This window comes from Phoxinus phoxinus (assembly GCF_949152265.1).
Source record: "Phoxinus phoxinus genome assembly, chromosome: 12".
Lineage (NCBI taxonomy): Eukaryota > Metazoa > Chordata > Actinopteri > Cypriniformes > Leuciscidae > Phoxinus > Phoxinus phoxinus.
Genome location: NC_136887.1, coordinates 6,411,672 through 6,438,950, shown reverse-complemented (window position 1 = coordinate 6,438,950; position 27,279 = coordinate 6,411,672). Strand labels below are relative to the sequence as shown.

At 40.6% G+C, this 27,279-nt stretch overlaps 1 protein-coding gene across 1 annotated transcript; it reads left to right on the top strand.

Annotated features, from left to right (window-relative positions):
* Positions 1-23,728: 23,728 nt before the first annotated feature.
* LOC307008296 (E3 ubiquitin-protein ligase TRIM35-like) lies at positions 23,729-25,630 on the top strand (the record flags this gene model as incomplete). The annotated part of the gene is made up of 5 exons (XM_079631037.1): positions 23,729-24,059; positions 24,170-24,400; positions 24,518-24,540; positions 24,622-24,740; positions 25,086-25,630. The coding sequence occupies exons 1-5, from the start codon at positions 24,021-24,023 to the stop codon at positions 25,628-25,630; spliced, it is 957 nt and encodes a 318-aa protein (XP_079487163.1). The 5' UTR covers positions 23,729-24,020.
* Positions 25,631-27,279: the final 1,649 nt, after the last annotated feature.

Here is a 27,279-nt window from a genome sequence, read left to right as displayed (position 1 = left end):
ATAATAGCATGCGTTATAACTCAGATAAGTGTTGCTAGCATGTTTTAGCATGCTTCTAGCATGTTTAGAACTCAATAGCATATTAAATATATCGCTAGTAATGCATCACAGTGTAAAACGTGTCACTTCCTGTCGACGGTAGGTGGCGCTATTACTTTAACTTAAAATTGTCATGTAGATGTGTTCAGGGCAGGACTCTTATCAAACATGTGAAGTTTGGGGCAGATTGGACATTGCCTTCTTCAGTAACACCAACTTCCTGTTTCATTGCATTAGCGTGCTTTAGCACTTAGCTAATAATTGCTAGCATGTTTTAACATGTTTCTAACATGTATATAACTCAATGGCATATTTAATATGTTGCTAGTACTGCATCACAGTGTTAAACATGTCATTTCCTGTTGCCAGTAGGTGGCGCTATTACTATAACTGAAAAGTGTCATGTAGATGTGTTCAGGACAGGACTCTTATCAAACGTGTAAAGTTTGGGAAATATTGGACATTGCCTTCTTTAGTAACAACAACTTCCTCCTTCATTGCATTAGCATACTTTAGCACTTAGCTAAGAATTTCTAGCATGTTTTAACAGGTTTCTAACATGTTTATAACTCAATGGCATATTTAATATGTTGCTAGTACAGCATCACAGTGTTAAACATGTCATTTCCTGTTGCCAGTAGGTGGCGCTATTACTATAACAGAAAAGTGTCATGTAGATGTGTTCAGGGCAGAACTCTTATCAAACGTGTGAAGTTTGGGGCAGATTGGACATCCAATGCCTGAGTTACAGCAAATTCCTATTTAATTGCATTAATAGCATGATTTAGCACCTAGCTAATGTTTGCTAGCATGTTTTAGCATGTTTCTAGTATGTTGTTAACATGTTTAACACTTGCTGGCACTTTTTTGTATGTTATTAGGAGTCCAAAACAGTGTTAAACATGTCACTTCCTGTTGCCAGCAGGTGGCGCTATGACTGTAACTGAATTTGAGCATGGTCATGTGTTCAGGACAGAACGCTTATACAACGTGTGAAGTTTGGGGCAGATTGGACATTCAATGCCTGAGTTACAGCAAATTCCTATTTAATTGCAGTAATAGCATGCTTTAGCACTTAGCTAATGTTTGCTAGCATGTCTTAGCATGTTTCTAGTATGTTGTTAACATGTTAAGCACTTGCTGGCAATTTTTTATATGTTATTAGGAGTCCAAAACAGTGTTAAACATGTCACTTCCTGTTGCCAGCAGGTGGCGCTATGACTGTAACTGAATTTGAGCATGGTCATGTGTTCAGGACAGAACTCTTATCAAACGTGTGAAGTTTGGGGCAGATTGGACATTGATTGCCTGAGTTACAGCAACTTCCTGTTTCATGGCGAAACATCAAAATTTGTCAGGCCGCCGAGGACACACCCTTCGACGAAAACTCTAGATCTTCGCAATTTAACGTCGCAAAGGCCTTAAGATTACACTCACCAAATTTGAAGATGATCAGATTAAAACTGTAGGAGGAGTTCGTTAAAGTACGAGGCCTGAAAATGGCAAAAACTGCACAAAAATCAGAGAGGAAGTTCAAAATGGCTGACTTCCTGTTGTGTTTAAGGCTATGCTCCAAGAGACTTTTTTGTAGGTATTGGGTCATTACATGTATGTACCGAATTTCATACACGTACGTGAAACGTAGCGGGAGGCGCACTCCGTTGAACCTTTATAGGTGGCGCTATCGAGCCATTTTACCCCGCCCAATTCTGAAACGCATATCAGATGTCAATTTTCGCCAGTTCTGACGCGTGTGCAAATTTTCGTGAGTTTTCGTGCATGTTTAGGCCCTCAAAAATGCGATTAAATGCGGAAAATAATAATAAATATATATATATATATATATATATATATATATATATATATATATATATATATATATATAAATAAATATAGCTGCAAGCAGCGATTACGGGCCCAAGCCGGTGGCACCGCCACCCTGGTGCCTTTAGTTACACTAAAGGCACCGGGCTGGCGCTGCCACCGGCTTGGGCCCTCCATCGCTGCTTGCAGCTATATTTATTTATATATATATATATATATATATATATATATATATATATATATATATATATATATATATATATATATATATATATATATAAAGCCGCCACCCCCGTTGCCTTTCGGGTTCCTGTGCACGACGGGCAATAACGTAACCCCGCTTTGACTGTCGAGAAGAAGTCTGCTTTAGAGCTTGTATCAGTGTGAGTCTTTCTGCTCCCCTCCAAACACACACAGAAAAGGGGGGGGGGGCTGTCTGTGTGTGTGCCCTCCCCCCCCCCCCCCCCACCCCACACACACACACACACACACACACACACACAGAGAGAATGGCAGGGGGAACTCTGTCAGAGAGAGTCAAAGCCACATTCAAACCAAAATATCTGACTTCCTGTTGGTCGGAGCTTATGACTGTAAATGAGAAAGATGTCCGGATCGATAAGCACAATATACAGACCGAGTTTTGTGACTGTAGGTAAAAATAACCCCCCCACTTTAGTCAAAAGTATCTTGAAAGTAAAACACTTCCTGCTGCCAGTTGGTGGCGCTATAACTTTGACTCACAATAGTCACATCCATGTGATAGCCCTCTTACAACAAACACACTGCTGAAGTTTCATCAAGATCAATAAATGTATGAAGACGTTATAACACATTGTGTTTTTCTTTTCTCGCCATAACTTCGTTTCCTCGCCACGGCCAAACCATTCGAGATATCAAAAATCCGTCCGCAATTTAGCGTCCTCAATGTCTTGACTTCATGCTGACCGAGTTTGGTGAAGATCAAATTAAATTTCTTGGAGGAGTATATAAAATTCCAGGGGCGTGCGTTTTCATACAACCCATAATAGCCGACTTCCTGTTGGGCTGGCGTAAAACTTAGAGCACGAAAGTTGTTCGGCCCGATGAGATCTATATGTGTACCGAGTTTCATACTAATTCATGCAATATTCAGTTTGATATATGGACCAAGTTTTCGGACCCCGTTAAAGGGGGCGCTGTTGAGCCCCCCTGCCACGCCCGGGTACCAGCTTCAGCCCGGCCCTGATGGCCGCAGGTTCTGACCTGTGTGCAAAGTTTCAAGAGTTTTCGAGCACGTTAAGGGCCCCAAAAGTGCCCGAGAATTCCCACACAGCAGAGAAAGGGTTAAAATAAAGCCCCCCCTCCTCTCTCTCACACACAGACACTGAGAGAGACTGGCAAAATTCCCATCAAATCACATTCAAACCAAAATATCTGACTTCCTGTTGGTCGGAGCTAATGACTGTAAATTAGAAAGTTGTCCGGCTCGGGGAGATAAATATAAATTCCGATTTTTGTTACTGTAGGTAAAACTAATACCCCATTTTTGACTAAAGGCGGCGCTACTGAGCCCCTTACCACGCCCGTTTCTGAAACTTTGCACAAGTGTACTAGGCAATAAATGTAAAGTGTCTGTCGAGTTTCATGCAATTTCAAGCATGCTAAGAGTCTCAAAAACTTTAAAAAAGAATATTAAAGTTTGCTGCGTTGCCATGGCAACAGTATTTAAGATATCAATAATCCTTTCACAGGTCTACATCTGCCGTGTGTTTACATTATACACATAAAGTTTGAAGCAAATCGGGTAAAAATAAGAAGGTGATTTTAAAGCATTTTGAAAGTGACACACTTCTTGCTGCCAGTTGGTGGCGCTATAACTTTGACTCACAATAGTCACATCCATGTGATCGGCCTCTTACAGCGAACACACTGCTGAAGTTTCATCAAGATCAGTTAATGTATGAGGATGTTATAACACACTTCCTGTTTCCAATATTCGCCATAAATTCGTTTCCTCGCCACGGCCAAACTGTTCGAGATATCAAAAATCCCCTGGCAATTTTTCATCCTCCATGTCTTGACTTCATGCACACCGAGTTTCGTGGTGATTGGTTGAATTTTCTAGGAGGAGTATTTTAAATTCCATTGCATGTGTTTTTTAAACTACGCCAAATAGCCGACTTCCTGTTGGGCTGGGGTAAAAAGTCAGAGCACGAAGGATATATGAACCGATGAGATCTATAAGTGTACCGAGTTTCATATTATTACACGCAAGCGTGTTTGATTTATGGACCAAGTTTTCGGACCGCGTTCCAGGGGGCGCTGTCGAGCCCCCCTGCCACGCCCGGGTACCAGCTTCAGTCCGGCTCTAATGGCCGCGGGTTCTGACATTTGTGCAAAGTTTCAAGAGTTTTTGAGCACGTTAAGAGACCCAAAAGTGCCCGAATAGTCGTAAGAAAAATAATAATAATAATAATAATAATCCGAAGGAAAACAATAGGGCCTTCGCCTTTTCAAGGCTTGGGCCCTAATAAACAGAGCAATTCCAATAGTGTCCTCGCACCATCGGTGCTCGGGCCCTAATAATAAATATAGCTGCAAGCAGCGATTACGGGCCCAAGCCGGTGGCACCACCACCCCGGTGCCTTTAGTTGCACTAAAGGCACCGAGGTGGCGGTGCCACCGGCTTGGGCCCTCCATCGCTGCTTGCAGCTATATTTATTTATTTATATATATATATATATATATATATATATATATATATATATATATATATAAAAACGCCACCCCGGTGCCTTTCGGGTTCCTGTGCACGACGGGCAATAACGTAACTCCGCTTTGACTGTCGAGAAGAAGTCTGCTTTAGAGCTTGCATCAGTGTGGGTTCTGCAAAAGTGCGCATCGAGGGCACATATAAGAATTTTTTTTTTATATATACATATATATATATACCGGTATGTGTGTATATCCCCCCCCCCCCCCCCCCCCCCTATTTTTAACATGTATATTATTATATATATATATATATTATTAAAATGTTTGGGTGCTAAACTATTCTTTATTATAGGCTTTGTATTTCACTCACGTTCCAATATTGAAAAATGATCCTCTTCAAATACGCAAAAATGTGCTTGGAAACATCACAGTGGAGCGGTGCTTACTGTGAACGGTACGAACTGTACAACTGACTATTTAAACAGAGCAGTGTAATTTTTATATGTTAGGTTGACTATTATATTAAGGCTATAATGAACATACTGCGATGTCAAGATTGCAATGCACGTGTGTGTGTGTGTGTGTGTGTGTGTGTGTGTGTGTGTGTGTGTGTGTGTGTGTGTGTGTGTATGTGTGTGTGTGTGTGTGTGTGTTGTTTTGTTCATACAAGACATCATTCAAACTGCAAGTGTTTCCTTATATTTGTGTACACTCGCAATAAAACACATTGGGCTTTTGTTAAACTATAAACTCTTGTCAAACTGTAACCTACAACTGTCACCCAACCAAAATCTCTCTCTCACACACACACACACACACACACACACACACACACACACACACACACACACACACACACACACACACACACACACACACACACACAGTTTAAAAGCAAAAAAAATGTATCCAACCTCATTTAAAAACAGTCTGTCGGTGCCATCTTTTGGACATTCATCATATTGCATTGGTTTTAATTTCTTGTCCTCAAACAGAGCAGTAATCTGTTTATTTTAAGCAGCAAAGATCAGCAGCAGGAGTCCGATTTCATTTACTGTAAGAACAATAGGCTATTGAACTCACAATTCAAGCAATCCACCCCGAACTATAGAGCCAAATCATGAAACTAAAAAGCGCATGGTTGAGACAAAGATAATTTTACTTGCCCAACCTGATTAGAACATGGGGAAAAAAGAAACAAAATCCTGATTATAACATTTATTGTAAGCTGCTATCGATAGTGCATTATAAATACATTAGTCACGGTAACAATGTTGCGAAGCACTCACAAAATAATCACAGTGAACAATTAAAAAATGGGGCGTTTTCATATTTTCTAACTTGATACAGTTAAGCAACCTCACACGACGAGTCCTCTTTTCATGAATACCACCATCATAATTGAAAAATTGACATTGATTTCATACAACAGTTCAATAAATGCATAAAATGAGTCACTTACACTTTAGATGCAATGTTCCTGTTTTTGTTCTGTTTCAGCAGCGAAAATAGTTCAACAAAGATCACAGCAGAACCATCGCGCATCTCACAGTGTTTTTTCATTAGTGAATTATTCCGCTTTTTGAAAGAATCGCTTGACTCAAAGATTCAATTATCAATCAATAGACAACTGTCTCATTCATTAATGACTCAGTCGTTCAAACGACTCGTTTGAACGAATGAATCAATGACTCGCTCATTAAGACGGTCGCCTTGCGACACTTAAAGGAGGTTTAGTGTTATGTTCAAAAGTATAGCCTATCATTCTTTCCAACGATCGTTAATTAACTTATATTTAAAACAATCTCATAACATTATTTAATGCATTGTTATTTTTCAGTTTAAAATATTTAATTTGATCAGCCACAGGGTGTCCCTATAGTGTCTTATTATTCTAAATAATTTAATTTATTGATCAAATTTAGAAATTAAAAATGAAATATGAAGCATACATTTAATAAGAGTAGGGGTGTGACTAGGTACAGATATTAGGCTACAATATACAGATTTAAATATATCATCGCGCTCCACCGTCGATTTGAGATTGCAATGCACGTGTGTGTGTGTGTGTGTGTGTGTGTGTGTGTGTGTGTGTGTGTGTGTGTGTGTGTGTGTGAAAATAATTTAGTTTAGTTAGAGAACGGGCACTAACCTATTAAAACCTGAACGTGTCCGCTTAATAAATCGTGAGTTGAACGAGAGTCGCAGCAAAGAATCAGTCCAATTTCATTAATCATCATGGGTGAAGAGCAGACTGAAAAGATGATGACGGAATATTTTGTGTAAAAACGACTATTTAAGCGAATCTGTCATTGTACTGTTTTATTGTTTTCCATTAAGAATAATAGGCTATTGAACTCGCAATTCAAGCAATAACGCGTTCACGGCGAGGAACGAGCAGAACAGAGTGAATGTGTTTTAGTTCATTCCTACTGGACGTCCAGTACTTACTTTCGCTTTTAAGTTAGCGATTTAAAAGCTCCCGCCGGTGTCACACGTCGATTAACCGGTGGGAAAATATCCTCACACAGTCACCCTAATAAATATATATTTATGTCTGAACTATTTTGATCTCATTTAGACCTTACATGCTGGCATTGACTGTCATACATCACTAGAGGGCAGTATAGCCCTATGTATGACCTGATTTTTATTAAATAGCCCTATTCTGTTGGTCTGAGCTAATGACTGTAAATTAGAAAGTTGTCCGGCTCAAGGAGAAGAATACATATATAGATTTTTGTGACTGTAGGTAAAACTAACCCCCCCTCTTGGGTCAAAAGTATCTTGAAAGTGACACACTTCCTGCTGCCAGTTGGTGGCGCTATAACTTTGACTCACAATAGTCACATCCATGTGATCGGCCTCTTACAACAAACACACTGCTGAAGTTTCATCAAGATCAGTTAATGTATGAAGACGTTATAACACACTTCCTGTTTCCAATATTCGCCATAAATTTGTTTCCTCGCCACGGCCAAACCGTTCGAGATATCAAAAATCCCCTCGCAATTTATCATCCTCCATGTCTTGGCTTCATGCACACCGAGTTTCGTGGTCATCCGATGAATTCTCTAGGAGAAGTGTTTCAAATGCCAGAACATGCGTTTCCATACAACCCATAATAACCGACTTCCTGTTGGACTGGCGTAAAACTTAGAGCACGAAAGTTGTTCGGCCCGATGAGATCTATATGTGTACCGAGTTTCATATTATTTCATGCAAGCGTGTTTGATATATGGACATGTTTTTGAATCCCATTCCAGGGGGCGCTGGCGAGCCCCCCTGCCACGCCCGGGTCCCAGCTTCAGTCGGGCCCTGATGGCCGCAGGTTCTGACATTTGAGCAAAGTTTCAAGAGTTTTTGAGCACGTTAAGGCCCCCAAAAGTGACCAAAAGGTAGTAATATAATAATAAATATAGCTGTAAGCAGCGATTACGGGCCCAAGCCGGTGGCACCGCCACCCTGGTGCCTTTAGTTACACTAAAGGCACCGGGCTGGCGCTGCCACCGGCTTGGGCCCTCCATCGCTGCTTACAGCTATATTTATTTATATATATATATATATATATATATATATATATATATATATAAAAAGCCGCCACCCCGTTGCCTTTCGGGTTCCTGTGCACGACGGGCAATAACGTAACCCCGCTTTGACTGTCGAGAAGAAGTCTGCTTTAGAGCTTGTATCAGTGTGAGTCTTTCTGCTCCCCTCCAAACACACACAGAAAAGGGGGGGGACTCACATTAGTTACATCCATGTGATCGCTCTCTTACAACAAACACGCTACTGAAGTTTCATCAAGATCAATAAATGTATGAAGACGTTATAACAGATCGTGTTTCTCTTTTCTCGCCATAATTTCGTTTCCTCGCCACGGCCAAACTGTTCGAGATATCAAAAATCCGTCAGCAATTTAGTATCCTCAATGTCTTGTCGTCAGGCTGACCGAGTTTGGTTGCGATTGGATGAATTTTCTAGAAAGAGTGTTTCAAATTCCAGGGGCATGCGTTTTCATACCACCCACAATAGCCGACTTCCTGTTGGGCTGGCGTAAAACTTAGAGCACGAAAGTTGTTCGGCTCGATGAGTTCTAAATGTGTACCAAGTTTCATATTATTACATGCAAGCGTGTTTGATATACGGACAAGTGTTTGAATCCCATTCCAGGGGGCGCTGTCGAGCCCCCCTGCCACACCCGGGTACCAGCTTCAGCCTGGCCCTGATGGCCGCGGGTTCTGACCTGTGTGCAAAATTTCAAGAGTTTTCGAGCACGTTAAGGGCCCCAAAAGTGCCCGAGATTTTGCACACAGCAGAGAAAGGGTTAAAGGGCACCTATTATGACATTTAAAATGTTCCTAATGTTGGTTTGGGAGTCCCCAACAACAGTTTTACATGCATGCAATGACAAAAAACACTTTTGTTGTCATATAATATGCATTTATTTTTACCTGATTTGCTCACCGACTCCCAAATGATTCGTTCAACGACTCATTTTCAAAACCCCTCCTTTGCACGACGCTAATCTGCGTTGATTGGTCAGATGACCCAGCAGTGTTTACAGAGATAATACTTATTTTTAACACAGAGTACAATGATGCTTTTATCAATTAAATTGCGTTATAATAATGATTATAGTCCACTGCTTTGTACTTTGTAGTAAAAAACTAAAAATAAGATAAAGAATTTAATGTTATGTTAGCGAGCATAGCCCAGTTCATATTGTAAAAGCACAATCAGTCTTTGTTTGCGTTAGCCCGATGCATAAACATAACGTTTTTACAAAAAAAAAAAAAATGCAGTTACGTTACTACGAGGTATTACTCTATTTTATAAGACAACTCCGAAAACAACGACAAACACTTCACATATCTCAATACAATTGTCATTGAAGACCTAGAAGCTAAACGGTGCTTACTCAACAAACAAAATAATTATTAAGCATGCTACATAAAACATAAAAGCAACAATTAATTATTAATAACACTTACAGGTTGTGATACGGAGGAGGAAGATAATGCAAATACACTTGGAACTGAACTTCCTTCAATATCAGCCGGCTCGCGAATCCAAGTTTGACTGCATTTAAAAAGCAATCGTCTTCAAAATGGCGCGAACAAAGCACAAGGCTCGGACTATACTTCTGTGGTATAGTTGTATATATGAATTGTAGCCACTTAGTCTTCAAATGCTCCTCCTTGGGCAGATCGCACTTCAGAACACAGCGTCTCGTCGCCATGACGTTTTCAAGTTTGCCTTGGAGCGCAATAAGTGGGCGTATCGTATTCAAATAACTTGACAAGTTGACGTCATCTAGTCAGAGAAAAAGCTTCGGTCTTCTAACGATTCATAAAAATGACTCCGAGTCGACTCTTACTTTTGAAAGACAATAACTTTATATACGGTGAACTTTCATATTTCAAACTTTGCAGGATGTTTTTGTTCACTTAGATCTATGTTACACACTACATGAAAGGTAAATTTCAAAATTCCATAATAGGTGCCCTTTAAACTAAACTAGCCCCCCTCCTCACAGACACACACACACACACACACACATACACAGATCCCCCCCTCCCCTCCCCACCCCACACAGACAGACACACACACACAGAATGGCAGAGAGACAGAGAGAGACACAATTCACATTCAAACCACAATATCTGACTTTCTGTTGGTCGGAGCTAATGACTGTAAATTAGAAAGTTGTTCGGCTTGATAAGATCAATATACACGCTGAGTTTTGTAACTGTAGGTAAAACTATAACTAAGTTATAACACACTTTATGCATCCTTTTTTAATCATAAATTTGTTTCCTCGCCACGGCCAAACCGTTCGAGATATCAAAAATCCGTCCGCAATTTAGCATCCTCCATGTCTTGACTTCATGCACACCGAGTTTCGTGGTCATCGGATGAATTCTCTGGGAGAAGTATTTCAAATGCCAGAACATGCGTTTCCATACAGCCCATAATAGCTGACTTCCTGTTGGACTGGCGTAAAACTTAGAGCACGAAAGTTGTTCGGCCCGATGAGATCTATATGTGTACCGAGTTTCATATTATTACATGCAAGCGTGTTTGATATATGGACATGTTTTTGAATCCCATTCCAGGGGGCGCTGCCGAGCCCCCCTGCCACGCCCGGGTACCAGCTTCAGTCGGGCCCTGATGGCCGTGGGTTCTGACATTTGTGCAAAGTTTCAAGAGTTTTTGAGCACGTTAAGGGCCCCAAAAGTGCCCGAGAAGTCCCACACAGCAGAGAAAGGGTTAAAATAAAGCCCCCCTTCTCTCTCACACACACAGACACTGAGAGAGACTGGCAAAATTCCCATCAAATCACATTCAAACCAAAATATCTGACTTCCTGTTGGTCGGAGCTAATGACTGTCAATTAGAAAGTTGTCCGGATCGGGGAGATAAATATAGATACCCATTTTTGTTACTGTAGGTAAAACTAATACCCCATTTTTGACTAAAGGTGGCGCTACTGAGCCCCTTACCACGCCCGTTTCTGAAACTGTGCACAAGTGTACTAGGCAATAAATGTAAAGTGTCTGTCGAGTTTCATGCAATTTGAAGTATGCTAAGAGTCTCAAAAACTTTAAAAAAGAATATTAAAGTTTGATGCGTTGCCATGGCGACAGTATTAAAGATATCAATAATCCTTTCACAGGTCTACATCTGCCGTGTGTTTACATTATACAGATGAAGTTTGAAGCAAATCGGTAAAAATAAGAGGGTGATTTCAAAGCATTTTGAAAGTGACACACTTCCTGCTGCCAGTTGGTGGCGCTATAACTTTGACTCACAATAGTTACATCCATGTGATCGGCCTCTTACAACAAACACACTGCTGAAGTTTCATCAAGATCAATTAATGTATGAGGATGTTATAACACACTTCCTGTTTCCAATATTCGCCAAAAATTTGTTTCCTCGCCACGGCCAAACCGTTCGAGATATCAAAAATCCCCTCGCAATTTAGCATCCTCCATGTCTTGACTTCATGCACACCGAGTTTCGTGGTCATCGGATGAATTCTCTGGGAGAAGTGTTTCAAATGCCAGAACATGCGTTTCCATACAGCCCATAATAGCTGACTTCCTGTTGGACTGGCGTAAAACTTAGAGCACGAAAGTTGTTCGGCCCGATGAGATCTATATGTGTACCGAGTTTCATATTATTACATGCAAGCGTGTTTGATATATGGACATGTTTTTGAATCCCATTCCAGGGGGCGCTGCCGAGCCCCCCTGCCACGCCCGGGTCCCAGCTTCAGTGCGGCCCTAATGGCCGCGGGTTCTGACATTTGTGCAAAGTTTCAAGAGTTTTTGAGCACGTTAAGGCCCCCAAAAGTGCCCAAAAGGTAGTAAAATAATAATAATAATAATAATAAAGAAGAAGAAGAAGAATAATAATCCTTAGAAAAACAATAGGGCCTTCGCCTTTTCAAGGCTTGGGCCCTAATAAAGAAGAAGAAGAAGAATAAATAATAATCCCAAGAAAAACAATAGGGCCTTCGCCTTTTCAAGGCTTGGGCCCTAATAATAAACAGAGCAATTCCAATAGTGTCCTCGCACCATCGGTGCTCGGGCCCTAATAATAATAATAAACAGAGCAATTCCAATAGTGTCCTCGCACCATCGGTGCTCGGGCCCTAATAATAATAATAAACAGAGCAATTCCAATAGTGTCCTCGCACCATCGGTGCTCGGGCCCTAATAATCCGAAGGAAAACAATAGGGCCTTCGCCTTTTCAAGGCTTGGGCCCTAATAATAATCCGAAGGAAAACAATAGGGCCTTCGCCTTTTCAAGGCTTGGGCCCTAAATATATATATATATATATATATAAATAAATAAATATAGCTGCAAGCAGCGATTACGGGCCCAAGCCGGTGGCACCGCCACCCTGGTGCCTTTAGTTACACTAAATGCACCGGGCTGGCGCTGCCACCGGCTTGGGCCCTCCATCGCTGCTTGCAGCTATATTTATTTATTTATATATATATATATATATATATATATATATATATAAAAATCCGCCACCCCGTTGCCTTTCGGGTTCCTGTGCACGACGGGCAATAACGTAACCCCGCTTTGACTGTCGAGAAGAAGTCTGCTTTAGAGCTTGTATCAGTGTGAGTCTTTCTGCTCCCCTCCAAACACACACAGAAAAGGGGGGGCTGTCTGTGTGTGTGCCCCCCCCCCACACACACACACACACACACACACACACACACACAGAGAGAATGGCAGGGGGAACTCTGTCAGAGAGAGACAAAACCACATTCAAACCAAAATATCTGACTTCCTGTTGGTAGGAGCTAATGACTGTAAATGAGAAAGTTGTCCGGATCGATAAGCACAATATACAGACCGAGTTTTGTGACTGTAGGTAAAAATAACCCCCCCACTTTAGTCAAAAGTATCTTGAAAGTAACACACTTCCTGCTGCCAGTTGGTGGCGCTATAACTTTGACTCACAATAGTCACATCCAATCTGATCGCCCTATTACAACAAACACACTGCTGAAGTTTCATCAAGATCAATAAATGTATGAAGACGTTATAACACATTGTGTTTTTCTTTTCTCGCCATAACTTCGTTTCCTCGCCACGGCCAAACCGTTCGAGATATCAAAAATCCGTCCGCAATTTAGCGTCCTCAATGTCTTTACTTCATGCTGACCGAGTTTGGTGGCGATAGGATAATTTTTCTTGGAGGAGTATATCAAATTCCAGGGGCATGCGTTTTCATACAACCCATAATAGCCGACTTCCTGTTGGACTGGCGTAAAACTTAGAGCACGAAAGTTGTTCGGCCCGATGATATCTAAATGTGTACCGAGTTTCATACTTATTCATGCAAGCGTGTTTGATATATGGACAAGTGTTCGAATCCCATTCCAGGGGGCGCTGTCGAGCCCCCATGCCACGCCCAGGTACCAGCTTCAGCCCGGCCCTGATGGCCGTGGGTTCTGACCTGTCGGCAAAGTTTCAAGAGTTTTTGAGCACTTCAAGGGCCCCAAAAGTGCCCGAGAAGTCGCACACAGCAGAGAAAGGGTTAACAAAGCCCCCCTCCTCTCACACACACACAGACACTGAGAGAGACTGGCAAAATTCTTAGATCTTCTCCCATTCAAACCAAAATATCTGACTTCCTGTTTTTCGGGGCTAATGAGTGTAAATTAGAAAGTTGCTTGGCTCGAGGAGAACAATATCCATACTGATTTTTGTTACTGTAGGTAAAACTAATACCCCATTTTTGACTAAAGGTGGCGCTACTGAGCCCCTAACCACGCCCGTTTCTGAAACGTTGCGCGTATCTACTAGCTTAAAAATGTAATGTGTCTGTCGAGTTTCATCCAATTTCAAGTATGCTAAGAGTCTCAAAAACATCAGAAAAAAATATTAAAGTTTGATGCGTTGCCATGGCAACAGTATTTAAGATATCAATAATCCTTTCACAGGTCCACATCTGCCGTGTGTTTACATTATACAGATGAAGTTTGAAGCAAATCGGGTAAAAATAAGAGGGTGATTTTAAAGCATTTTGAAAGTGACACACTTCCTGCTGCCAGTTGGTGGCGCTATAACGTTGACTCACAATAGTCACATCCATGTGATCGGCCTCTTACAATGAACACAATGCTGAAGTTTCATCAAGATCAGTTAATGTATGCAGAAGTTATAACACACTTCCTGTTTCCAATATTCGCCATAAATTTGTTTCCTCGCCACGGCCAAACCGTTCGAGATATCAAAAATCCCCTGGCAATTTATCATCCTCCATGTCTTGACTTCATGCACACCGAGTTTCGTGGTGTTTGGATGAATTCTCTAGGAGGAGTATTTCAAATGCCAGAACATGCGTTTTTAAACTACCCTAAATAGCCGACTTCCTGTTGGGCTGGCGTAAAAAGTAAAAGCACGAAGGATATATGAACCGATGAGATCTATAAGTATATCGATTTTCATATTATTACATGCAAGCGTGTTTGATTTATGGACCAAGTTTTCGGACCCCGTTCCAGGGGGCGCTGTCGAGCCCCCTTGCCACGCCCGGGTCCCAACTTCAGCCCGGCTCTAATGGCCGCGGGTTCTGAACCATGTGCAAAGTTTCAAGAGTTTTTGAGCACGTTAAGAGACCCAAAAGTGCCCGAATAGTCGTAAGAAAAATAATAATAAATATATATATATATATATAAATATAGCTGCAAGCAGCGATTACGGGCCCAAGCTGGTGGCACCGCCACCCTGGTGCCTTTAGTTACACTAAAGGCACCGGGCTGGCGCTGCCACCGACTTGGGCCCTCCATCGCTGCTTGCAGCTATATTTATATATATATATATATATATATATATATATATATATATATGTATATATATATATATATATATATATATATATATATATATATATATATATATATATATATATATAAAGCCGCCACCCCGTTGCCTTTCGGGTTCCTGTGCACGACGGGCAATAACGTAACCCCGCTTTGACTGTCGAGAAGAAGTCTGCTTTAGAGCTTGTATCAGTGTGAGTCTTTCTGCTCCCCTCCAAACACACACAGAAAAGGGGGGGGGGGGGCTGTCTGTGTGTGTGCCCGCCCTCCCTCCCCCCCCCCACACACACACACACACAGAGAGAGAATGGCAGGGGAACTCTGTCAGAGAGAGACAAAACCACATTCAAACCAAAATATCTGACTTCCTGTTGGTCGGAGCTTATGACTGTAAAAGAGAAAGTTGTCCGGATCGATAAGCATAATATACAGACCGAGTTTTGTGACTGTAGGTAAAAATAACCCCCCCACTTTAGTCAAAAGTATCTTGAAAGTAACACACTTCATGCTGCCAGTTGGTGGCGCTATAACTTTGACTCACAATAGTCACATCCATGTGATAGCCCTCTTACAACAAACACACTGCTGAAGTTTCATCAAGATCAATAAATGTATGAAGACGTTATAACACATTGTGTTTTTCTTTTCTCGCCATAACTTCGTTTCCTCGCCACGGCCAAACCATTCGAGATATCAAAAATCCGTCCGCAATTTAGCGTCCTCAATGTCTTGACTTCATGCTGACCGAGTTTGGTGAAGATCAAATAAAATTTCTTGGAGGAGTATATAAAATTCCAGGGGCGTGCGTTTTCATACAACCCATAATAGCCGACTTCCTGTTGGGCTGGCGTAAAACTTAGAGCACGAAAGTTGTTCGGCCCGATGAGATCTATATGTGTACCGAGTTTCATACTAATTCATGCAATATTCAGTTTGATATATGGACCAAGTTTTCGGACCCCGTTAAAGGGGGCGCTGTTGAGCCCCCCTGCCACGCCCGGGTACCAGCTTCAGCCCGGCCCTGATGGCCGCAGGTTCTGACCTGTGTGCAAAGTTTCAAGAGTTTTCGAGCACGTTAAGGGCCCCAAAAGTGCCCGAGAAGTCCCACACAGCAGAGAAAGGGTTAAAATAAAGCCCCCCCTCCTCTCTCACACACACAGACACTGAGAGAGACTGGCAAAATTCCCATCAAATCACATTCAAACCAAAATATCTGACTTCCTGTTGGTCGGAGCTAATGACTGTAAATTAGAAAGTTGTCCGGCTCGGGGAGATAAATATAAATACCGATTTTTGTTACTGTAGGTAAAACTAATACCCCATTTTTGACTAAAGGTGGCGCTACTGAGCCCCTTACCACGCCCGTTTCTGAAACTTTGCACAAGTGTACTAGGCAATAAATGTAAAGTGTCTGTCGAGTTTCATGCAATTTCAAGCATGCTAAGAGTCTCAAAAACTTTAAAAAAGAATATTAAAGTTTGCTGCGTTGCCATGGCAACAGTATTTAAGATATCAATAATCCTTTCACAGGTCTACATCTGCCGTGTGTTTACATTATACACATAAAGTTTGAAGCAAATCGGGTAAAAATAAGAGGGTGATTTTAAAGCATTTTGAAAGTGACACACTTCCTGCTGCCAGTTGGTGGCGCTATAACTTTGACTCACAATAGTCACATCCATGTGATCGGCCTCTTACAGCGAACACACTGCTGAAGTTTCATCCAGATCAATTAATGTATGAGGATGTTATAACACACTTCCTGTTTCCAATATTCGCCATAAATTCGTTTCCTCGCCACGGCCAAACCGTTCGAGATATCAAAAATCCCCGGCAATTTTTCATCCTCCATGTCTTGACTTCATGCACACCGAGTTTCGTGGTGATTGGTTGAATTTTCTAGGAGGAGTATTTTAAATTCCATTGCATGTGTTTTTTAAACTACGCCAAATAGCCGACTTCCTGTTGGGCTGGGGTAAAAAGTCAGAGCACGAAGGATATATGAACCGATGAGATCTATAAGTGTACCGAGTTTCATATTATTACACGCAAGCGTGTTTGATTTATGGACCAAGTTTTCGGACCGCGTTCCAGGGGGCGCTGTCGAGCCCCCCTGCCACGCCCGGGAACCAGCTTCAGTCCGGCTCTAATGGCCGCGGGTTCTGACATTTGTGCAAAGTTTCAAGAGTTTTTGAGCACGTTAAGAGACCCAAAAGTGCCCGAATAGTCGTAAGAAAAATAATAATAATAATAATAATAATCCGAAGGAAAACAATAGGGCCTTCGCCTTTTCAAGGCTTGGGCCCTAAATATAGCTGCAAGCAGCGATTACGGGCCCAAGCCGGTGGCACCGCCACCCTGGTGCCTTTAGTTACACTAAAGGCACCGGGCTGGCGCTGACACCGGCTTGGGCCCTCCATCGCTGCTTGCAGCTATATTTATTTATATATATTAATATATATATATATATATAAAAAGCCGCCACCCGTTGCCTTTCGGGTTCCTGTGCACGACGGGCAATAACGTAACCCGCTTTGACTGTCGAGAGGGCAATATAGCCCTATGTATCACTCGATTTTATTTAACCAAATGTTTTTTTAACAAAATATGTTATTTATCTGATTCATCCAACCCTATACTGCACTCTTTTACTAATACTATTTCATCGTTTTCATGTCTTGCCCTCAAACATATCTGTTTAATCTGCTTATTTTTAAGTTACACATAATACATTGATTGAAAAAGAAACTCAAACTTTTTGTTTATGATAATATTATTTGATACAGAAAGAAATAAGTGAGACTGTGGGAGTGAGGGGAGGGTAATGACAGCCAAAGGGAGACAGAGACAGATAACTTTTGAAACTAAAAAAATGACATCCTAACTTTAATAATGTTTAAATATACATAAAAATGCAGCATATCATTAATTGAAATTAGTGTACTTTAAAACACTTGTTTAAAATAAAAAACACATTTATACATAGTATAAAACACTAGATGGCACAATTGTTCATAGTCTTTCTGCTCCCCTCCCCACACACACAGACACACACACACACACACACAGAATGGCTGGGGGAACTCTGTCAGAGAGAGACAAAACCACATTCAAACCAAAATATCTGACTTCCTGTTGGTCGGAGCTAATGACTGTAAATCAGAAAGTTGTCCGGCTCGATGTGCACAATATACATACCAAGTTTTGTGACTGTAGGTAAAACTAACCCCCCCAACTTTTGTCAAAAGTGACACACTTCCTGCTGCCAGTTGGTGGCGCTTTAACTTTGACTCACATTAGTTACATCCATGTGATCGCTCTCTTACAACAAACACGCTACTGAAGTTTCATCAAGATCAATTAATGTATGAAGACGTTATAACACATCGTGTTTCTCTTTTCTCGCCATAATTTCGTTTCCTCGCCACGGCCAAACTGTTCGAGATATCAAAAATCCGTCAGCAATTTAGTATCCTCAATGTCTTGACGTCATGCTGACCGAGTTTGGTTGCGATTGGATGAATTTTCTAGAAAGAGTGTTTCAAATGCCAGAACATGCGTTTTCATACCACCCACAATAGCCGACTTCCTGTTGGACTGGCGTAAAACTTAGAGCACGAAAGTTGTTCGGCCCGATTAAATCTATATGTGTACCGAGTTTCATATTATTACATGCAAGCGTGTTTGATATACGGACAAGTGTTTGAATCCCATTACAGGGGGCGCTGTCGAGCCCCCCTGCCACGCCCGGGTACCAGCTTCAGCCCGGCCCTGATTGCCGCGGGTTCTGACCTGTGTGCAAAATTTCAAGAGTTTTCGAGCATGTTAAGGGCCCCAAAAGTGCCCGAGATTTTGCACACAGCAGAGAAAGGGTTAAACTAAACTAGCCCCCCTCCTCACACACACACACACATACACAGATCCCCCCTCCCCTCCCCACCCCACACAGACAGACACACACACACACAGAATGCCAGAGAGACAGAGAGAGACACAATTCACATTCAAACCACAATATCTGACTTTCTGTTGGTCGGAGCTAATGACTGTAAATTAGAAAGTTGTTCGGCTTGATAATATCAATATACACGCTGAGTTTTGTAACTGTAGGTAAAACTATAACTAAGTTATAACACACTTTATGCATCCTTTTTTAGTCATAAATTCGTTTCCTCGCCACGGCCAAACCGTTCGAGATATCAAAAATCCGTCCGCAATTTAGCATCCTCCATGTCTTGACTTCATGCACACCGAGTTTCGTGGTCATCGGATGAATTCTCTGGGAGAAGTGTTTCAAATGCCAGAACATGCGTTTCCATACAGCCCATAATAGCCGACTTCCTGTTGGACTGGCGTAAAACTTAGAGCACGAAAGTTGTTCGGCCCGATGAGATCTATATGTGTACCGAGTTTCATATTATTACATGCAATCGTGTTTGATATACGGACATGTTTTCGAATCCCATTCCAGGGGGCGCTGCCGAGCCCCCCTGCCACGCCCGGGTCCCAGCTTCAGCGCGGCCCTAATGGCCGCGGGTTCTGACATTTGTGCAAAGTTTCAAGAGTTTTTGAGCACGTTAAGGCCCCCAAAAGTGCCCAAAAGGTAGTAAAATAATAATAATAATAATAATAATAAATATATATATATATATATAAATAAATATAGCTGCAAGCAGCGATTACGGGCCCAAGCCGGTGGCACCGCCACCCTGGTGCCTTTAGTTACACTAAAGGCACCGGGCTGGCGCTGCCACCGGCTTGGGCCCTCCATCGCTGCTTGCAGCTATATTTATTTATATATATATATATATATATATATATATATATATAAAGCCGCCACCCCGTTGCCTTTCGGGTTCCTGTGCACGACGGGCAATAACGTAACCCCGCTTTGACTGTCGAGAAGAAGTCTGCTTTAGAGCTTGTATCAGTGTGAGTCTTTCTGCTCCCCTACAAACACACACAGAAAAGGGGGGGGGGGGGCTGTCTGTGTGAGTGCCCTCCCTCCTCCCCCCCCCCCCCCCCTCCTCCTCTAGTATCTCACTGGACTAACACACACACACACACACACACACACAGAGAGAGAATGGCAGGGGGAACTCTGTCAGAGAGAGACAAAACCACATTCAAACCAAAATATCTGACTTCCTGTTGGTCGGAGCTTATGACTGTAAATGAGAAAGATGTCCGGATCGATAAGCACAATATACAGACCGAGTTTTGTGACTGTAGGTAAAAATAACCCCCCCACTTTAGTCAAAAGTATCTTGAAAGTAACACACTTCCTGCTGCCAGTTGGTGGCGCTATAACTTTGACTCACAATAGCCACATCCATGTGATCGCCCTCTTACAACAAACACACTGCTGAAGTTTCATCAAGATCAATAAATGTATGAAGACGTTATAACACATTGTGTTTTTCTTTTCTCGCCATAACTTTGTTTCCTCGCCACGGCCAAACCGTTCGAGATATCAAAAATCCGTCCGCAATTTAGCGTCCTCAATGTCTTTACTTCATGCTGACTGAGTTTGGTGGCGATAGGATAATTTTTCTTGGAGGAGTATATCAAATTCCAGGGGCATGCGTTTTCATACAACCCATAATAGCCGACTTCCTGTTGGACTGGCGTAAAACTTAGAGCACGAAAGTTGTTCGGCCCGATGATATCTAAATGTGTACCGAGTTTCATATTATTACATGCAAACGTGTTTGATATATGGACCAAGTTTTTCGGACCACGTTCAAGGGGGCGCTGTTGAGCTCCCCTGCCACGCCCGGGTACCAGCTTCAGTCCGGCTCTAATGGCCGCAGGTTCTGACCTGTGTGCAAAGTTTCAAGAGTTTTCGAGCACGTTAAGGGCCCCAAAAGTGCCCGAGAAGTCCCACACAGCAGAGAAAGGGTTAAAATAAAGCCCCCCTCCTCTCTCACACACACAGACACTGAGAGAGACTGGCAAAATTCCCATCAAATCACATTCAAACCAAAATATCTGACTTCCTGTTGGTCGGAGCTAATGACTGTAAATTAGAAAGTTGTCCGGCTCGGGGAGATAAATATAAATACCGATTTTTGTTACTGTAGGTAAAACTAATACCCCATTTTTGACTAAAGGTGGCGCTACTGAGCCCCTCCACCGCGCCCGTTTCTGAAACTTCACACATGCCTAGTACCTAATAAATCTGATATGCATGTTGAGTTTCATGCAATTTGAACCATGTTAAGAGCCTCAAATGCACCCAAAAAGAATATTAAAGTTTGATGCGTTGCCATGGCAACAGTATTTAAGATATCAATAATCCTTTCACAGGTCTACATCTGCCGTGTGTTTACATTATACAGATGAAGTTTGAAGCAAATCGGGTAAAAATAAGAGGGTGATTTCAAAGCATTTTGAAAGTGACACACTTCCTGCTGCCAGTTGGTGGCGCTATAACTTTGACTCACAATAGTCACATCCATGTGATCGGCCTCTTACAGCGAACACACTGCTGAAGTTTCATCAAGATCAGTTAATGTATGAGGATGTTATAACACACTTCCTGTTTCCAATATTCGCCATAAATTCGTTTCCTCGCCACGGCCAAACCGTTCGAGATATCAAAAATCCCCTGGCAATTTTTCATCCTCCATGTCTTGACTTCATGCACATCGAGTTTCGTGTTGATTGGTTGAATTTTCTAGGAGGAGTATTTTAAATTCCATTGCATGTGTTTTTTAAACTACGCCAAATAGCCGACTTCCTGTTGGGCTGGGGTAAAAACTCAGAGCACGAACGATATATGAACCGATGAGATCTATAAGTGTACCGAGTTTCATATTATTACACGCAAGCGTGTTTGATTTATGGACCAAGTTTTCGGACCGCGTTCCAGGGGGCGCTGTCGAGCCCCCCTGCCACGCCCGGGTACCAGCTTCAGTCCGGCTCTAATGGCCGCGGGTTCTGACATTTGTGCAAAGTTTCAAGAGTTTTTGAGCACGTTAAGAGACCCAAAAGTGCCCGAATAGTCGTAAGAAAAATAATAATAATAATAATAATAATAATAATAATAATAATAATCCGAAGGAAAACAATAGGGCCTTCGCCTTTTCAAGGCTTGGGCCCTAATAAAGAAGAAGAAGAATAATAATCCTAAGAAAAACAATAGGGCCTTCGCCTTTTCAAGGCTTGGGCCCTAATAATAATCCGAAGGAAAACAATAGGGCCTTCGCCTTTTCAAGGCTTGGGCCCTAATAATCCGGAGGAAAACAATAGGGCCTTCGCCCTTTCAGGGCTTGGGCCCTAATAATAATCCGAAGGAAAACAATAGGGCCTTCGCCTTTTCAAGGCTTGGGCCCTAATAATAATAATAATCCGAAGGAAAACAATAGGGCCTTCGCCCTTTCAGGGCTTGGGCCCTAATAATCCCAAGGAAAACAATAGGGCCTTCGCCTTTTCAAGGCTAGATGAGTAACACTAACACTAGATGAGTGCTAAACGCAATATAATACTCGGCCCCAGGGAGAGAAAGTCCAAAGCTTATAAAGAGTGTGAGATAGTTCTCAGGTGTGAGCGTGATTAGTGAAATCAGCTGTGTGTTGTCAATGCAATGAATGATGGGGATTGTAGTGAAGTGCAAGAGTCCATGCTGTGGGTGGGTGACCTCTGGTGGTGACCAACCGGAAGTGCATGGACCAGATTCGTGACAGCTGTCATATACTGTCTATGGTGACAGCGGGGTTAGTTGTAACACACTTGTTTTAAATAGTTCCACACATGCTAGCATGACGAAACTTAGTGTATTTACTAGTTGCCATATCAACACTATAGAGTAAAAATTGCGCCAAAATTAAAAAATATATATTTGAAAGATATCAATGTTTATTTAACCATAGCAAATGTAAATTTCTTACTTAAATAAATAGAGATGAAAAATTTACATATTTATTTAAAATTAGACAATTGTTGTAACACTGAGTTACAATGTGCCCCTATTAGAACTATGATATTCTTTTCTATACTTTTATGAATTGAATTGAGAAACCATGAGAAGAAGTTAAAACCTTAAAAAATGCCATTATTTTATATGAAAACCTTAATAATTGTATTTTATTGAGAAAATATTTTAGTTTGTCTTGTATATTTTTTTGATTAGATTAGATTACATTTTAAGCTGTCATATGGCCATGTTACAATGTGCCCCTCGCATGTTACGGGCATGTGGTCACATTTCACTTCCATTCTTTCAGGGTAAATCAATGAAAAAGTATACACTATATTAATAACTCAAAACCACATAATTGTACTAGACATTTGGGAAATTAATGTGGGAAATAATAAATACTCTGAACCCTAAGTAGGTTAACACTAACTGAGAAAGTAAAAGAGCGTAAGGTTGTGCCCCGCTCCCCCCTAATCAATCAACCCCCTAATTCAAGTATAATAATTTTTTATTTTTATTCTGATTGAAACTATGATTTTTATCATTTTATCATGATCCTAAAGAAAGAAGTTGCGTTTCTAGGTATGTTTTGCAACGTTAACTTATTTGTTATTAATTAAGCAATAATCAGCTTTAGATCAGGCATTTTACTGGGGTCCTAAGCTGGGACCCATCACTTCACCACACCTTTTTAATATTAATAATATGTGATTTATTACAAGACAGACCAAAAAGTAATTGATACAAACCTTTCACTTTCTGTATTTGTATTTGTTCAACCACTGATGTAATTAGAATTGGCCATTGCAAAAAAAAAAACCATTTGTTTGATGAAAACATGATTTCTTGATGTTCATCCTTTCCGAATTAAATCATTTAAAAATATATGTCCTGCAACTTTCAGGCACAAATGCTTCATGAGAATGACCCATTCAATATGGAGCCCCGCACAGGACATACAAGGAGAAAAAGTAAATTGTGCGCACGATATAGCAAATCAAGATTGTGTGCGGGGCTCCGCAATTCAACATATAAATAATATAACAATAAAAACATTCAAACATACAATGTTTAAACCTCTTATAGCTGCATAAGTTTCACTGATTTTCATCTTAACCTGCAGGAGGAATTTAATACAGCGCTGACGTCCCTACAAAACAAGCTCAAACATGGACAAGAAATGAAGAAAAAGTGTGATGAAACAATTCAACACATCACGGTGAGGATATAAAGAGTTAAATACTCAACATTCACACACAGTTTATTACTGACATTAGTGGAGTGTGTGTTCACACAGCGCTGACTGAAGTGAATGTGATGTGATTTCAGTCTCAAGCTGAGCACACAGAGCGTCAGATTAAAGAAGAGTTTGAGAAGCTTCATCAGTTTCTCAGAGATGAAGAAGAAGCTGCAGTCACTGCACTGAGGGAGGAAGAGGAGCAGAAGAAGCAGAGGATGAAGGAGAAGCTGGAGGGGATGAACACACACATCTCAGCTCTTTCACACACAATCAGAGACATGGAGGAGATGATGAAAGACAATGACGTCTCGTTTCTAAAGGTGACAAATCAATCTGGCTTCATTCTCTGTGCAGAAAACAACTTGTATAGAGAGACTCGCTGACAGTGAGAGTGTTTGATAAGATATTAAAATGTTTTCAAACTCTATATTTTCCAGAACTTTAACGCCTCAATGGAAAGGTAAGTGAGCTGCTCGTATCTCTTCTCTCAGTGGATCTGAACTCAAACTCACTGCAGTTCTGACTCCTGAATGTTCCTCAGAGTCCAGATCTCACAGCCGGATCCACGGATGAGTTCTGGAGCTTTGATTCCTGTGTCGCGTTATCTGGGTAACCTGCCGTTCAGAGTCGGGAAGAAGATGCTGGAAACTGTCCAACACAGTGAGTCTCAGCAGATCTGACACCAGTGCAGAAGATAGTGCAGATAGAAACACACACAACATTAACATTTGATAAATATATATATTCAATAATCACTTGAATTTCTAAGTGAATCTGTATTTCAGAAAATCATCAGATCATAAAGCGAACTCATAATGAAGACTATTCCTCATGATCTATATTTATGTATTAGGATACAATATTGTTTATTGAATACTAATAACCTGAAACCTCAATCTATTCTGACAGTAAACAAGATACCATTATTATGATTTATATGTTTTACATTTACATTTCTAATATAATCATATCTCATCCTCTAATCTGATGTTATTCTCTCTGCAGCGCCGTTGACTCTGGATCCAAACACAGCAGCTCCTTATCTCACACTCTCTGCTGATCTGACCAGTGTGTCATTCAGTCGTGTAGATAAAACACTTCCTGATAATCCAGAGAGGTTTGACAGGTATCCATGTGTCCTGGGATCTGAGGGCTTTAACTCAGGAACACACTGCTGGGATGTGGAGGTTGGAGACAGTACAGACTGGATTCTTGGAATAACCACAGCATCAAACCAAAGGAAGGGAGAGGTTTTCTTTAACTCTAATGTCTGGCGTGTGCATTACATGAACAGCAAATACAGCTCACAATCCCCAGAGCAACACCTCACTGTCTTTACTGTTAAACAGAAGCTCCAGCGTGTGAGAGTTCAGCTGGACTATGACGGAGGAACAGTGTCATTCTCTGATCCTGCAACTAACACACATTTACTCACATTCACAACATCCTTCAACGACACAGTCTTTCCATTCTTATATAATCACTGCACAACTTCTCCTCTGAGGATCTTACCAGTTAAACTGTTTATCACAGCAGAAAATCACAGTTAAATCTGATTCTGCTTCTATAATACAGTTTGGCAAATTATACTTCAATAACACTGTAATAAAAGGATCTCATTCATCAATCACACTTAAATGTAAACTTTAGAGCTAACCTAACATATATTTTTCTTTCATGAATCACTTTTACACTAGTAGCACAAAATATTTACACTCAGGACCTTACGGACAAAAATATCCCCATTGAAAACTACATTTCTTTTATTAATCCCAGGGCCATTTAACAAACAAACATTTAACATTTTATTCTGTTGATAAAGATACAAGATATAAAGATATAAAGAATTTGGACCTTTTCACAAGATGGCGCCATTTTCTCAGGTTTGGCCTATGAAGCAAATACTCGCTTTAATCATGTTTCTTCTTCTGCGTCTCAATTGTAAGTTGTGTGGATATCAGTGTGGTTTGTGTACATGTACTAAAAAAAGTGTGTGTGTGTATCAAATATTTGATAGAGAAAATGTCTACTGCAAATCACAACTGTTTCTGTTCACTACTGTACTGTACATACCAGTGGAGCTTTGCTGCATTTAATGGGGAAAGTTTAGCACTTAACCCGAACAAAATCTCAAAGCTCTTTTTTTTTAGATTTAAAACACAACTTGTTTATATTCATGGCTTTTATTTGGTAGCAGTTTTTTAGTTTAACATGTTTTATTAAATACACATTTTATATATATATATATATATATATATATATATATATATATATATATATATATATATATTATATTATATATAATTTTAATAAATTTAAACCTCTAACTTTTTATTTTTTTCACTTTTGTAACTTTTTTCACCAATAATCTTCCAAGAGTCTTCTTCTTCTTGAGTGTCTCCAGAATTAAATCTGTGCTCAGAAGCTTCAAATGTTTATTTTTTGACGGACATTTTTGTCCTCTATAAAGACCTCAGGGTAACTTTATAAACTGACAAGGGTTAAAAATCAGATTTCTGTATTTTTTTTAAATATGTTATTATTATTAATATTATACATTTTTAAGTAACCATTAAGTAAGTCATAAAATAGTGAACGTGTTTAAATCCACGTTTACAATATGTAAGACAACATAAAGTGTTGACACATTTTAGTAATAAACCCTTTTCAGATTTCCGGGTTTCTCAGAAGCAGAAGTCGTCATATTTGGGTAAACTTATATAGCGGTGAATGAGAGATTACATTAAATATATTTTTTGTTCTTTCCATTTCCTCAAATGGCAAAAGAAAAACTCCACAATATAGTTTTCACAATTTTTAAAAGAGGGAAAAAATAGAGAGAGATTTATAACGGCAGTCAGAAGAGAGAGAGACGTCAGTTTATCCGTCACTCCGACAGTCGCTATATTAGAAACATCACAGCGGTGACTCGTGTTTTTGGTAATATAATACAATGTAATAAATGTACATACATTTTTTTTGTATGGAAATATTTTTAAAAAACTTGCCGATGACCATTAAAACAGTTTAGAGTCAATTGGATAAATTATGTATTTTACAGAAATCACTGTATCCTTCTTGCCAGTGAAATCCTCATATGTTCATATGTATATTATTACTTGAGCTCTGAAAATTATGAATTCATTGTGAGCTGTTTATATATTCATGCAAAATGATTGACAGAAAAACAGGACTAGAT